Source organism: Stenella coeruleoalba (assembly GCF_951394435.1).
Source record: "Stenella coeruleoalba genome assembly, chromosome: 6".
NCBI lineage: Eukaryota > Metazoa > Chordata > Mammalia > Artiodactyla > Delphinidae > Stenella > Stenella coeruleoalba.
Genome location: NC_137151.1, coordinates 2957907 through 2973478, shown reverse-complemented (window position 1 = coordinate 2973478; position 15572 = coordinate 2957907). Strand labels below are relative to the sequence as shown.

Below are 15572 nucleotides of genomic sequence, written 5' to 3'. Positions count from 1 at the left end.
CTACCAGAACTTGTCAATGAATTTGGTAAAGTTTTAGGATACAAAATTAATAAACACAAATCTGCTGCATTTCTACTCATGAATGATGAACTACCAGAACGAGAAATTAAGAAAACAGTCCCATTTACAGTTGCATCAAAAAGAATAAAGTACCCAGGAATAAATCTAAGGAGGTAAAAGAACCGTAGTCAAAAAACTGTAAGACACTCATGAAGGAAATCGAAGACTACACAAAGAGATGGAAAGATATACTGTGCTCGTATACTGAGAGAATTAATATTGCTTAAATGACCATACTACCCATCTACAGATTCAATGCAATCCCTATCAAAATCCCAATGGCATTTTTCACAAAACTAAAACAAAAAATTCTAAAATTTGTACGGAAACACAAAAACCCCTAATAGCTAAAATATTCTTGAGAAAGAAGAACAACGTTGGAGGTATCATGCGCCCTGATTTTAAACTATACTACAAAGCTACAGTAATCAAAACAGTATGGTACTGGCACAGAAACAGACACATAGATCAATGGAAAAGAATAGAAAGCCCAGAATGAACCCATACTTATATGGGCAATTAATCAAAAAGAGGTAAAAATATACAATGGAAAAAAGACAGCCTCTTCAACACATGATGTTGGGAAAACTGGACCTCTACATGCAAAACTGGACTACTCTCTCACACCATGCACAAAAAAAATTCAAAATGGATTTAAGACTTAAATGTAAGACCTGAAACCATAAAACTTCTAGAAGAAAACACAGGTAGTACACTCTTTGACAATGGTCCTAGCAATATCTTTCTGGATATGTCTCCTCAGGCAAGGGAAACAAAGGCAAAAGTAAACTAATGGGACTACATCAAACTAAAAAGCTTCTGCATAGTGAAGAAAACTATCAACAAAAGGATAAGGCTTATACACTACCAAACGTAAAATACATAGCTAGTGGGAAGCAGCCGCATAGCACAGGGAGATCAGCTAGGTGGTTTGTGACCACCTAGAGGGGTGGGATAGGGAGGGTGGGAGGGAGGGAGATGCAAGAAGGAAGAGATATGGGAACATATGTATATGTATAACTGGTTCACTCTGTTGTAAAGCAGAAACTAACACACCATTGTAAAGCAATTATACTCCAATAAAGATGTTAAAAAAACAAAAAAAGATAAGGCTGCCTACTGAATAGGAGAAGACATTTACAAACAATATATCTGATAAGGGGTTAATATCCAAAATATACGAAGAACTCATTTAACTCATTAACTTGTTTAAAACAAACAAACTACCCAATTAAAAAAATGGGCAGAGGATCTGAACAGATATTTTTCCAAAGAAGACATTTAAATGGGCAACAGGCACATGAAAAGATGTTCAACATCACTAATCATCAGGCAAATGCAAATCAAAACCACAGTGAAATAGATACCACCTCACACCTGTCAGAATGGCTATTATCAAAAAGGCAACAAATAACAAGTGTTGACAAGGATGTGGAGAAAAGAGAAGCCTTGTGCACTGTTTGTGGGAATGTAAATTGGTGCAGCTACAATGGACAATATGGAGATGTCTCAAAAAATTAAATATAGAACTACCACATGATCCAGCAATCCCACTTCTGGGTATTTATACAAAGAAAACAAAAACACCTATTAGAAAAGATATAAGTACCCCTATGTTCATTGCAGCATTGTTTACAATTGCCAAAATATGAAAGTAACCTATGTGCCCATCAATAAATGAATGGATAAAGAAGATGTGATAAATATAGATACAGATATACACACACACACAAAATATCACTCAACTATAAAAGGGAATGAAATCTTGCTATTTGTGACAACATGGATGGACCTAGAGGGTATTACGTTAAGTGAAATAAGTCAGATAGAGAAGACAAATACTGTATGATTTCACTTATATATGGAATCTAAAAAGTGAAACAAATAAATAAACATAACTAAACAGAGTCAGAGATACAGAGAACAAACAGGTAGTTGCCAGTAGGAAGAAAAGTGGGAGGTGAGGGAGATTAAGAGGTACAAACAACCAGTTGCAAAGGAAATGAGTCAGGGCTAAAATATGACACAAATGAACCTATCTACAAAACAGAAACAGACTCACAGACACAGAGAACAGACTGGTGGTTGCCAAGCGGGAGGAGTGGGGAAGGGATGGATTGGGAGTTTGTGACTAGCAGATGCAAACTATTATATATAGAATGGATAAACAACAAGGTCCTACTGTATAGCACAGGAAACTATATTCAGTATCCTGTGATAAACCATAATGGAAAAGAATTTTTAAAAGAATGTATGTATATGTATAACTGAATCACTCTGCCATACAGCAGAAATTAATACAACATTGTAAATCAACTATACTTCAATAAAAAAAATGAGTTATGGGTATGAAATATACAGTGTGGGGAATACAGTCAGTAATTAGGTAACATTTTTGTATAGTAACAGATCATAACTAGACTTATTGTGATGATCATTTTGAAACGCATAGAAATATCAAATCACTGTGTTGTATAACAGGGAGTAACACAATGTTGTAGGTCAATTCTACTTCAAAAACAAAGAAACAAACTCATAGGAAAAGAGATCAGATTTGTGGTTACCAGAGGCAGGGGGTGGGGGCAGGCGGAATTGGCTGAAGGGGGTCATAAGGCAGAAACCTCCAGTTACAAGATAAGTAAGTACTAGTGATGTAATGAACAACACGATAAAGATAATTAATGCTGCTATATGTTAATATGGAAGTTAGAAGAGGAAACCCTAAGATTTCTCATCACGAGGAAAAAATATTTTTTCTATTTCTTTAATTTTGTATCTATATGAGATGATGGATGTTCACTGAACTTTTTGTGGTAATCATTTCATGATATTTGTAAGTCAAACCATTATGCTGTACACTATACACTACTTTATGTCAATTATAGCTCAATAAAACTGGAGAAAAAAAGTTAAACACAGAATTACCACATGATCCAGCAATTTTACCCCTAGGTATATACGCAATGAATTGAAGCAGAGACTCTAACTCGTGTACACCTATGTTCTTAGCAGCACTATTCCCAACAGCCAAAAGGTGGAAGCAACTCAAATGCCCATCCACAGATGGATGAACAAAATGTGGTATATACATACAATGGAATATTATTCAGCCTTAAAGAGGAAGGAAATTCTGACACATGCTACAACATGAATGAATCTTGAAGACATTATGCTAAATAAAGTAACAAGCCAGATACAAAAAGACAAATATTATGATTCCACTTATATGAGGTAACTAGACTAGTCAAAATCCTAAAAACAGAAAGTTAGTGGCTCCCAGGGGGCTAGGGAAGAAAGGGGAGTTATCATTTAATAAGTACAGAGTTCCAGTTTGGGAAGATGAAGAGGCTCTGGAAATGGGTAGTGGTCATAACTGCACAACAGTGTGAATGTATTTAATGTCACTGAACTGTATACTTAAAACTGACTGAAATGGCAAAATGTATGTTATGCACAGTCTATTACAATATAAAAAAATTTTAAGTTTAATTTTTAAAAATTCTATGACCAAAAAAAAGTCCACCTACTCTATCTAGAAAATGAGTGCTGGATCAATCATTCCAAAGTACCAAAAGTTCAGAAGATCATAATACCTGGTTGCTTGCCCCACACCCAGCTCTCTAGGATTGATTTGGCCCTATATGCAGGTGCAGGAGTTTCTTCCTCTTCTTTTTTCTCTTTGTCATTTAGATCTTCTTTCTTTGTTCCAATCTGCATATCAACACCATCATCTGGAAAATTTTTTAAAAATTTAAGTGTATAAATTGCTTTTTAAAATGTAACATCTACTTGCCAACACCATCATCTGGAAAAAAATTTTTTAAATGTACATGTATAAATTGCTTTTTAAAATGTAACATCTCTTTCCCAGTCGCTCCCAGAAATGGAAAGGTTAAGTTACAACACACATCATTAAGCTGACCATTTGATGGTTGGGAAAAAAAAATTTACATGACTCATCAACATAACAGAAACAGTGTGATTTATTAAGTAATGCATAGCCCAGTGACCCTTTTAATTTAAAAAATCGATATTCCAATTGTTCTTTGAAGCATGTCTTCCAAAATATTCCAATTTCTTACTACATCTCACAACTAAGAAACTTAGTCTTTGATATTAACATTAACTGTTTTCATCCAGTGATTCCCAAATGCTGTGTGTCCACGGGAAGGGAGGATGTGGAATCAGAGTACGATTCAATGATCATTTTCAACTCTATACATTGCCCTACTCCACCACCAACTGAGAACCAGTGCTACACAGGGCCACTACCACTGAGGGAGCGTAATTCAGGAGCACTGCAATACAGCAGAAACGTGAGAACCACGACTTTAGGCCACTGACAAGTTTCAGTCAAGAAAAAATGTCATGAAACTCCTTACACAGTAAGTTAAGAGAGAACTAATATTAACATAGAGGTGTAAATGTGTCCTAGCCTAGAAAGCCCTTACTAAATGAACTATTTTCTAAATGACATAATTAGAAATATACAGTTGACCCTTGAACAACGTGTGCAGTCAAAACTCCGCATGTAACTTATAGTCAGCCCTCCACATGTGCAGTTCTTCCGAGTCCAGCATTTCCAACAACCAAGGATCATGCAGTGCTGCAGTATTTACTACTGAAAAAAAAAAATCTGCTTAAATGTGGACCGGTACAGTTCAAACCCATGTTGCCAGCATCAACTGTACATCTAAATCTGTGAAAGAGAATATATCATATCACAAACAGTAAGGAGTATCTAAAAATACCTAAAACCAACAAGGGACAAAAGAAACTCCTAAATTCTATCAGAAAAATATTAGATATCCAACAGAAGGAACCCCAAACAGCTAATGCTATGAAGAGATACTCAAATTCATATTTAGAAAAATATAAATTAAAATAATGAAGTATTATATTACTTTACACTCACCAAATTCACAACTGTTAGAAAGCTAAAATATAAGCTCCAAAGCAGTAATTTTTTTTTCCTTTTTCATCTGGTTTTGCTCTCTGATATATCCCAAATCCCTAGAACAACGCATGCCAGGGAATAAGCCCTCAATGATGAGTTCAGTAGCTAAATAATGCCAAGTGTCAGCAGAAATGTAGGGCTGGAGGCACAAATCTTCAGACACAGCTGGTGGGAGGGTGGACCCCGCAGCCTACCTGGAGAGCAATCTGGTACAGCTGAGTTACATGGAAGGTCCTCCAGTCGTCCCGAGGGGCTATGCCCACAGAGCTCTCACACAGGCCTGGGATTGGGAGGAGGTGGAAGACAGAGACCCGCAGCAGTCTAATGACCTTGGACACAACTTAAAAATACAGTGCTTGGGCTAAAGAACCACACACTCTCCATGTACACAAACTTACAATGCATGCACATTGTACAACAGTATGTTTTAAATGGCATAAAAACAAATACATTACAAAGAAAACACCTAAAAATATGGATTTGGAAATGGTGTGCCAGGAACTGACCAGTGTAATTAACTCAACCCTCTGCCCCTGAGGCCCAAGAAAAGGCCCCTGTACACCTCATGTGTCCCATTCTTTCAACCTCCTACAACAGCTATGGTTAACAGTACCTCCCCCATTTACAGAAATATCCAGGGAGTTCCCTAGCGGTCCAGTGGTTGGGACTCTGTGCTCTTACTGCCGAGGGCCCAGGTTCAGTCCCTGGTCAAGGAACTGAGATCCCACAAGGCACGAGGCACAGCCCAAAAGAAAAAAAAAAAAAGATATATCCAACAAGCTCCTGGGCATTAAATATAGATTTTTTTGTAATGTGTACTTTTCATACATTACAGATGTAAAACCACACAGCGCCTCTAAATTAAGTACAGATTTGCTTGAAGTCACAGAAAAAGTCAGGCTCGGAATCAGGTTCTCAACCCTATCATACATCAGAAGCAGGGGGTGAGGGACACACACACATACACACACACACACACACACACACACGTACACACACACACACGTTTTTAATACCAAGCCTCAGTTCTATCACCAGAGATTCTGATTCAGTTGGTCCAGGGCATGGCCTGGGCACCAGCAATTTTAAGTTCCAAGATATTCCTAATATTCCACCAGGTTAAAGGACCACTGGCGTAGAAGGTAAAACGTTAATAAGACAATGCAAATGCAACTGACCAAACAAACAATGGCTATTTTAACTATCATAAGCACTCTCACTGTAACAAATTAAGGTCATGCAGAAGTAAATAAATCTTTTTAAAAAGATAACACAAGTGAGAGAAAGGCCAAATAACTTTGGCACTTCTGTTTTTCACAAATTGTTCATCTTTTCACTAAAACTTAAATCATGAAATAATCATTACTGAGTTTTGTGACTAAGAAGAGAGATTTGTTAATTTTTGTTTTTTTCACAAGTGTGAGAGAAGTGTCCATGGGGACTGGCAACCTGATTATTGGAATTCAATCTTTTTACAAGCAATGAAGCACTGTTTATTGTCTCTTAGCTTCAGTTCCATCCTCAGAAAAGCTCAGAAGCTCACCTCCAGCCTGCTTTGTGACCAGGGAGTACCAGCATCTGTGTGGGGGACTTGGCCACAGCTCTCATGTCACCCCATTTGATCCTCATCAAGGCAAAGACAAAATGACCAGACTGGCTGTGGATCCCAACCCTGGGGAGGTTGGCTGGCATTCCCTGGAAGAAGAGGTGGGCCATCAGGACCCCAACTCTTCCCTGTAACCACCCAGAAGATCCTCACTATGAGTGACTGGACAGGGACAGGAACCGAAAGCCTGGGCTTTATTTGGCTAGAAATCTAAACTACTGAGGGAATGTGGAGAGGAGGGGGAGGAGGGAGAGAGGGGCAGAGGGAGAAGAAGGGTGCACTCTGGGAAAAGGCAAGGCTGCAGCAGAGGATGGTGTCCAGGCATCCACCTCTGAGCTGTAGGTCCAGTACTCTCCCACTACACCACTCTGCTGCCTCTGTCACAACAAAGAGCCTGATCCCCAAGGTTGTAGAGAAAACACCCAAGGCAGCCATGGGCACAGCAAAGTGGTTAACTCAAGCCCAATGTAAGCCCAGCATCCTTAAACCCTATAAAGTAACCTTCACCATGGGGAGTCCCCTTACCCTGACAATACTGAAGCTTTCTGGAGAAAAACAAATTAAATTTGAAACAAAGGTCCACAATTTAACCCAAGTGGAACTCCAAAGTTTACTGCAAGAACTTATACAATAAGAAGACAGGGCTTCCCTGGTGGCACAGTGGTTGAGAGTCCGCCTGCCGGTGCAGGGGACGTGGGTTCGTGCCCCGGTCTGGGAGGATCCCACATGCCGCGGAGTGGCTGCGCCCGCTGGGCCTGCGCATCCGGAGCCTGTGCTCCGCAACGGGAGAGGCCACAGCAGTGAGAGGCCCGCGTACTGCCAAAAAGAAAAAAAAAAACGAAGACAAAGGGCTTTGGTGCCACCATAACACAGGTTCTGATTTAACTTAAGTATCTGCTGAAATGTACCAACTGGCAAACCTTCATTAATTTAAATCAATACTGGGGCTCAAATTACATGTATAGCTGGGAATCCCACTAAATCTAAACAAGGCAGCCCATATAATCTTAGGGGAATTACTTCATATAATCTAGAAGACAAATAAATTTGCTTCGCCTTAACCATCACAACTAGTATTGCCTTAAACTCCCCATGGTCACAGCACCCATTGCCCTAAAATATCCCATAGTGGGCATGGACACTGACACAATGAGTAATAAATTAAAATTAAACTAAGTGGGACTTCCCTGGTGGTGCAGTGAGTGGTTAAGAGTCTGCCTGCCAATGCAGCGGACTCAGGTTCGCGCCCTGATCAGGGAAGATCCCACAGGCCGTGAAGCAACCAAGGCCATGTGCCACAACTACTGAGCCTGCGCTCTAGAGTCGGTGAGCCACAACTACTGAAGCCCGTGCACCTAGAGCCCATGCTCTGCAACAAAAAGCAGCCACCACAATGAGAAGCCTGCACACTGCAATGAAGAGTATCCCCCACTCACCGCAACTAGAGAAAGGCCGCACGCAGCAAAGAAGACCCAACGCAGCCAATAAATAAATAAATAAACTTTTTTAAAAAATTAAACTAAGTATTTAGCAATTACAAATTGGCTTGACAAACACAGCACCTGTTTATGGGTTGAATCATATCCTCCCAAAAGATGTTCAAGTCTTAGCCTCCAGTACCTGGGAATGTGACCTCATTTATAAAACTAAGGTCTTTGAAGATAATCAAATTAAAATGAGGTCATTAGGGTGGGCCCTAATCCAACGTGACTGGTGTCCTTACAAAAAGAGGAAATTTAAGCACGGAAAGATATGCACAGAGGAAAGACAATATGAAGACACAAGGAGAATATGACCGCCTACAAGCCAAGGAGAATGCCTCAGAACAGAGCCTTCTCTCACAGCCCTCAGAAGGAAACAACCCTGCCGTCACCCTGATTTTGGACCTGCAGGGTCCAGAGCTGTGAGACAATACATTTCTGTTGTTTAAGCCACCTAGTCAGTGGTACTTTGTTACAGCATCCCTAGGGAATTAATACAGATACGCCCCCCCCTTAGCACCGTCAGAGACTCCTTCACTGAAGAGGCTTCAGCAACCTTCTCTCATGCCCCCTGGGGTCTCTGGACCACATATGATGACTAGCTGTTACTCTGGGGCTGCAGATGCAAGAAACTGCCCTTCTCAGCCCTGCACTATACTGTACCTCATCAGCGTGGAAACTGCTGGTCATGAGCTTTCCTGAGAACAAAGCCTGGCCCCAGGTGCACATTTTTACAAACCCTTGGGACACAGCCTTTTAGAGTTGCTTTTTTTGGGCTCAAGGACCCTAGGAATCTCTTCCCTCACAGATACCCAAAATATAAATCAAAGTCTCTACATATATTAAGACCACAATATGAGGCCTCAATTGCCTTATCCTTGTAAGGACAAGGACACTCCTTACCCCTTTAGAGTTCCAGACATTACTGATAGTGACCAAGGCACTCATTCTGCTTCTCAGAATACATATGCTGGGCTCTTAAAGAAGGCATTCAATGACACTTCTACCTCCCCTATAGGGGGAGGCAGCAAGTTTACTGAGATGCATAATAGACTCCTCAAAGAACTATTTAAGTTACAATGTGGCAAATGGAATTTTGTCACTATTGCCACAAGCACTGAGCAACCGAAACTGACGCACCCTGGGGAGGCATACTCCCCCACACCAATGGCACACGGGTCACTCAATCGCCTGTATTAACAATAATAGAGGAGACTTGTAAAGTTCATGCTTTTGACAACTGCCTCACCATGGGGTCCTCCCTCTCCTGGTCAATGCCAACTCATTTCCTAGGGGGCAATTCTCCTCTTCCCTAAAAGTCACGGTCATCACCAAAGTTTAAACTGATGTCATAGCATCAGAAGGCCAACTGTGGTATAAGGCCTGAAAGTAACGTTCTACATTTTTAACGTGCTGAAACAAAACAACTATCAATCAGAATGCTGTATCTAACAAAAATATCCATCATTCTCAAATGAAGAAAAACTAAGAGAATCTGTAGTCAGCAGACCTGTTCCAATAGAATTACTAAATTATCTTAAGATAAGGGAAACAATACCAGAAGGAAACCTGGAACAACCAGAATGAAGAATGAGTAACAGCAATGGCATATACCTGAATAAGTGATCAACATTTTATACAACGCACCACCCAACAACAGCAGAACAGGCATTCTTTCTAAAGTACACACTGAATACTCACCAAGACAGACCACCTCCCAAAAAGGTAGGACTTAAGTAGAGGGGACAAAAAGGCAGCAGCTAAAGGAAAATGAAAATAAGCTTACATGTACTATACAAAGTATCTGGCCAAACAACAGGGCATTATCCTTTTTAATCCTTACAAACAATTATTCAAGGAGGCAGGTTTTTGTCTCCAGCTCACAGATGCGGAAGAAACTGTACCTCACAGTGTAGCCCAGCCACAGAGCTCGGGTTAGAACACGGTGCTGGCTCTAACTGCTAGGTAGGCCCTGCTCACCGGTGGGGTCCACCTATAAGGCTGGGAGCGAACTCCAGCCCAAGGCTGGTTTATGTATGGTCCGGAAGCTAAGAAAAGATTTTACATTCTTAAACGATTGAAAAGTAATCAAAAGAAGAAGAATATTTTGGGATGAAGACATTATAAAAACATTCACAGGTCGGCGTGCACTCAGTTCTGCGTATGGCTGCTCTGGCACAACGGCAGGGTTCCATAATTACCAAATAGTTAGGGTCCCCAAAGCTTAAAATACTTACTACCTGGTCCTTTAGAGAAAGTCTGCAACCCCTGATGTGCACCTTGCTGTAAATTTTACAAATAAAAAAAAAGAACTCAAAATGCTCATTTAAATACCAGCCATATAATCTCTCATCCAGGGTAAAAACCTTTGACAATTCATCAGGAAGCAGACAAGAAGCATCACTAAGCACACCCCAAGTTTTCTTCTCAGGAGCATAAATGAGAACATTTACAATAGCAAAGGCGGGAGGAAGTCACGAGGATGCAAAAACCACCAAGAAGAGCTCCACAAGCAGCTCCACGACAACACGCACTGTACCTCCAGTATTTGTCAGCTCTCCTTTTCATCAACGCAGGGCTCAAAGTTTACAGAGAGAAAACAAACAGAACATAAACTGTTATGGAACACCCACACATCACAGATTATGGAAAGCTGGGGACAGGGGGTGGCGGGGTAGCTGACCTTCCTGAGGTTCCAGGGCAATACCCTGAAGGAGACGAGCAGATTCCAGGAGATGGAACCAGGACTGGGTAACTTTAACACATTCCTGTCAGTTAACAGTGAGGAGGTTTTTTACAACCACCCAGTGAGATTTCCACTCAAATCACTGTCTCCAGGACCTACAGAAAGAGGAGTGCCAAGGCAGAAAGGCTTGGGGCCCAGGGGCCACAGCAAAATAGAGGTAAGAGGCACCTCTTCTGTGCAGCTGCCCACAGGTGGGTCAGGGCCACAGCTGGAGGGGCGCTCCTGGAACAGCCCAGGGCCACCATCAGGGAGACCTGCATTCTACTGTTCAACAAGGTTCAACTGTGTTTTGAAGAAAGCTTATTCACTAACATATGCTTCTCAAAAAACAGACTGTATGGGTATCTAAGTGTATTAGCGAGGATTCTCCACGGAAACAGAGCAGGGGTGTGTGGCGGAGGTGGGTGGAGTATGTGCATGTTGAAGGTGGTGAGGGAAACAGATTGATTTATTTTGAGGAATTGGCTTCCATAATTGTGGGGATTCAATGCCAAAATCTGCAGGGCAAGCCAGCAGGCTGAAGACCCAGGGAACAGCTGATGTTACAGTTTGAGTCCAAAGGCAATCTGGAGACAGGATTCCTTCTTGCTGGAGGAAGGTCAGTCTTCTCTCTATTCAGGCTCTTCGACTGATTGGATGAGGCCCACCCACATTACGAAGGGTAATCTGCTTTACTCAAAGTCCATGGATTTATTTATTTATTTAATAAATTTATTTATTTATTTATTTTTGGCTGTGTTGGGTCTTCACTGCTGTGCGCAGGCTCTCTCCAATTGCAGTGAGCGGGGGCTACTCTTCGTTGTGGTGTTCGGGCCTCTCATGGCTTCTCTTATTGTGGAGCACGGGCTATAGGCACGTGGGCTTCAGTAGTTGCGGCACGTGGGCTCAGTAGCTGTGGCTCACGGGCTCTAGAGCGCAAGCTCAGTAGTTGTGGCGCACAGGCTTAGTTGCTCCATGGCATGTGGGATCTTCCTGGACCAGGGCCCGAACCTGTGTCCCCTGCATTGGCAGGCGGATTCTTAACCACTGTGCCACCAGGGAAGCCCCAACGTCCATGGATTTAAATGTGAGTCTCATCCAAAAATCACCTTCACAGAGCTATGTGGAATATTACTGGATCTAATAAATACCTGGGCACCACGGCTTAGCAAAGTTGATACATAAAATTAACCATTACACTAAAGGTCCCAATTAATCAAACATTAGCTAAAAAGAGATACAGTATATGTTTTTATATGACATTGAAATTTTTTTTCTATTTACAAAGAAGTACAAGTATAATTTTAAGAGATTTTAGGTGTGAAAACTTTCTAATGGAACACAAACACAGAAGTGGCCATTCAAATTTCCCTTAACTCCACTGTATTATAAAGATACAGTGCAATATTTATTATGTCTAGCTCATTTGATTAGGGATGTAGTGCTAGTAACATGGCAACTTCACAAACAATTCAAAGATTTTAGGAGCAGATTAGGGAAAAAAGATGCCTATATTCATTTAACAGAAAAATTTAATTCTCACATGAAAAATAAAGTGATCCATCAAGTCGATAACACAATTTTTTCTTTTTTTGGCCATGCCGCGTGGCTTATGGGATTTTAGTTCCCCAGCCAGGGATCGAACCCAGGGCCCCAGCAGTGAGAGCACCGAGTCCTAACCACTGGACTGCCAGGGAATTCCCAATAAATGGGATTTTAAAAGATGGAGAAATAAAATTAAGGAAGACCTCTCAGCAGGCATGAATAGTTAAAAAGCTGAAAGCATCCACCTGAGTGACACATAAAAGGGCACTCATCTTCAGTGTCCCATCCTCCACTGGGGAATTGGTACAGCCCTAATCAGCCTGAAGCCATGACAAGACAACTCACTAACTCATGACACAAATTCTGATTGGATCTCTCCTGTATATATAGTACTCTGCCAGGTGCTGGGGTATCAGGGTGAAATGACAGCGCCTGTCCTCATGGTTCAAGGTGGATACAGAGCTGTTACAGGCAGGGTGAGGGACACGAGAGTAAATGCAGGGGCCTTGGCTTCTCAACTCAGGGACCCTCCCTGGCAGCTTCTTGCATCGCTCTGTTGTTTTCTTCATACCACTGCCACTCTGTCCATTTTTTATTTGTTGTGCCAGTTGGTATATAAGCTCCAGGAAAGCAGGAGCCACGCCTGGCTCATTCACCACCACATCCTAGCGCCAGAAACCCTCACCAACAGCCGGATGAGTCCGTGAATCAATGAGCAAATGAATGAATGACCCACATGGTGCACAACTCACTCAGTCTCCCCAGAGGAGCGTGCATCCCTGGGACTGCAGTGTGGAAAAGGATCTGGAAGCTCCGATCCACAGAACTGCCCACAATAACCCATGGCCAAAGCAGCCTGGCTGCAGTCCGGGCTGTGCTTCCTACCCATCCACTGGTCTCTCCTCGACTCAATGGAGCTGGGCCCAGGAGGGGTCAATTTACTGATTTCAAAAAAGGATAAAATAAAGTCAAGCCAGAGACTGAGGGTTAGACTCTAAATGCTGTACCGTTACACATTTTTTGTACATTTCTTCTAAATTCTGGTGTACCTCACATCCTAGAAGGCTTTAATTTCTATTGAAAATAAAGTGTGTATGTTTCATACATGCACTTATATGCCCGTAAGTTACCTCTGGAAAGATACTAATGATAGTAATAATACCCCTGAGAAGGAAAAAAGTAAATAAAAGGAGGTAACTGAAGAATAGGACTGGGAAGGAACTCACTCTTCGCTGAAAACTGTGTTAGCTTTTGAATGCTATAAGCTATGCATGCAATATAAGTATTTTTTAATAAGATAAAAATGTTTAAAAGTTCTAACACTGAATTTAAAAATAAATGTGTGATATAAAAGATTTGAATTCATTCCTGCTGCAACTCCTTTAATCAAAAACAGGAGTTCCAGTCTCTCAGGCAGGCAAGTCCCTTCACAAGCTGATTTAACACAGGAACATGGGACATCCTTTATCCTAGGTACTGGCACCTCCTATGTGCCAGGCACTGTGTTCAGTGAAGGGGACTCATGGCGACAGGACACTGACACTCCTGCCTGCACTTGAACAATCACCGTGAGAATCACAAACCCTTAAATAGCACAAACTGGAAGCCAGGCACTGTTCTGCACATGTCATAATCAACTCATTAATCAACTCAATAACCCTATGAAGTAGGTGTTTCATCAATCCAGAGATGCACCTTTTGCAAATTTCAGCATGTCAAATTGATATGCATCAGATTCATGGGCAGCACATTCTCTCCTGGTGATAAATAATACCACGTCTTACTACTGAGGCATCTTAGCCTTGCTGAAATGCATTTCTTGCCACCCAGATAGTGCTCAGAGCATATATGTCACCCAGAGCCTTAGGCTAGTAAGGAGAGCTCTCCCTCTGCTGGCCCCAGGGTCTGTGTGCCTCATCATCTCACAAGCCAACTGCAAGACCAGACACCAAAATGCTGACCAGATTTGCCTGAGGTTGGATAAAACTGTGGTGGAACTTTGGATGATTAAAAGTAATTCAGGTGCTCACTTTGGCAGCACATATACTAAAATGGTAACAATACAGGGAAGATTAGCACGGCCCCTGCATAAGGCTGACACACAAATTCATGAAGTGCTCTTATACGTTTTGTGCCCTTCCCCACCATCTTGACACCCTCTGCTGATTAACACACACACACACAAAATTCAGACTCATTCAATAGAAAACCCTATGGAGCCAGCAGATTCTTGATATCAGTACCCTTCATTGTATTTGTATATTTTCTTACCTCTGCAAGGAATTATTAACTATGAAGTCTATTAAATCTAGTGGTACTCCTATTTATTAAAGAATAATAAAAACTTACATAATCTAAAAAAATGGAAATCAAGAATCCCCGGAAAAGAAAGAAACTTCTGATACTTCAAAGAGTGGCCAGCCTTTTGAGAGGGAAAAAAAAACATCTCTCAGAAATGGACTATATATAAAATAGATAATAAGAACATACTGTAAAGCACAGGGAACTCTATTCAGTACTCTGTAATGACCTATATAGGAACAGAATCTAAAAAAGAGTGGATATATATATAACTGACTCACTTTGCTGTACAGTAGAAACTAAGACAACATTGTAAATCAACTATGCATCAATAAAAAAAATTAATTAAAAAAATCTCAGAAATGGAACCCTTGTGCACTGTCGGTGGGAGTGTAAATTGGTACAGCGATTATGCAAAACAGTATGGACACTCCTCAAAAAAACTAAAACTAGAACTACTATATGATCCAGGATTCCCACTCCTGGGTAAATATCCGAAGAAAATGAAATCACTATCTCAAAAAGATATGTGCATCCCCATATTCACTGCAGCATTATTCACAAAAGCCAAGACATGGAAACAACCTAACTGTCCATCAACGGATGAATGGATAAAGAAAATGTGTATGTACACACACACAAACACACACATACAGGCACTCTCACACAATGGAATACTATTCAGCCATTAAAAGAAGAAGAAAATCCTGCTATTTAGAACACCATGGTTGACTAGGACATTACACTAAGTGAAATTAAGTCAGACAGACTATATGATCCACTTACATGTAAAATCTAAAAAGGCTTCAACATAGAGAGTAGACTGGTGGTTGCCAGGAGCTGCCCGGGTCGGAGACATCAGTCAAAGAGTACAAACTTCCAGTTATAAGAAAAATA

The 15572-nt window shown here is 41.1% G+C and overlaps 1 protein-coding gene across 3 annotated transcripts in view; it reads right to left on the bottom strand.

The window, feature by feature from the left end:
• The window catches only part of HERC2 (HECT and RLD domain containing E3 ubiquitin protein ligase 2), a 229590-nt gene that overhangs the window by 194289 nt on the left and 19729 nt on the right, over positions 1-15572 (bottom strand). For all 3 annotated transcript variants that reach the window (XM_079925094.1, XM_079925095.1, XM_079925096.1), the window contains exon 4: positions 3654-3791. In XM_079925094.1, the coding sequence (XP_079781220.1) occupies positions 3654-3791 (138 nt within the window). The remainder of the gene's footprint in view (positions 1-3653; positions 3792-15572) is intronic.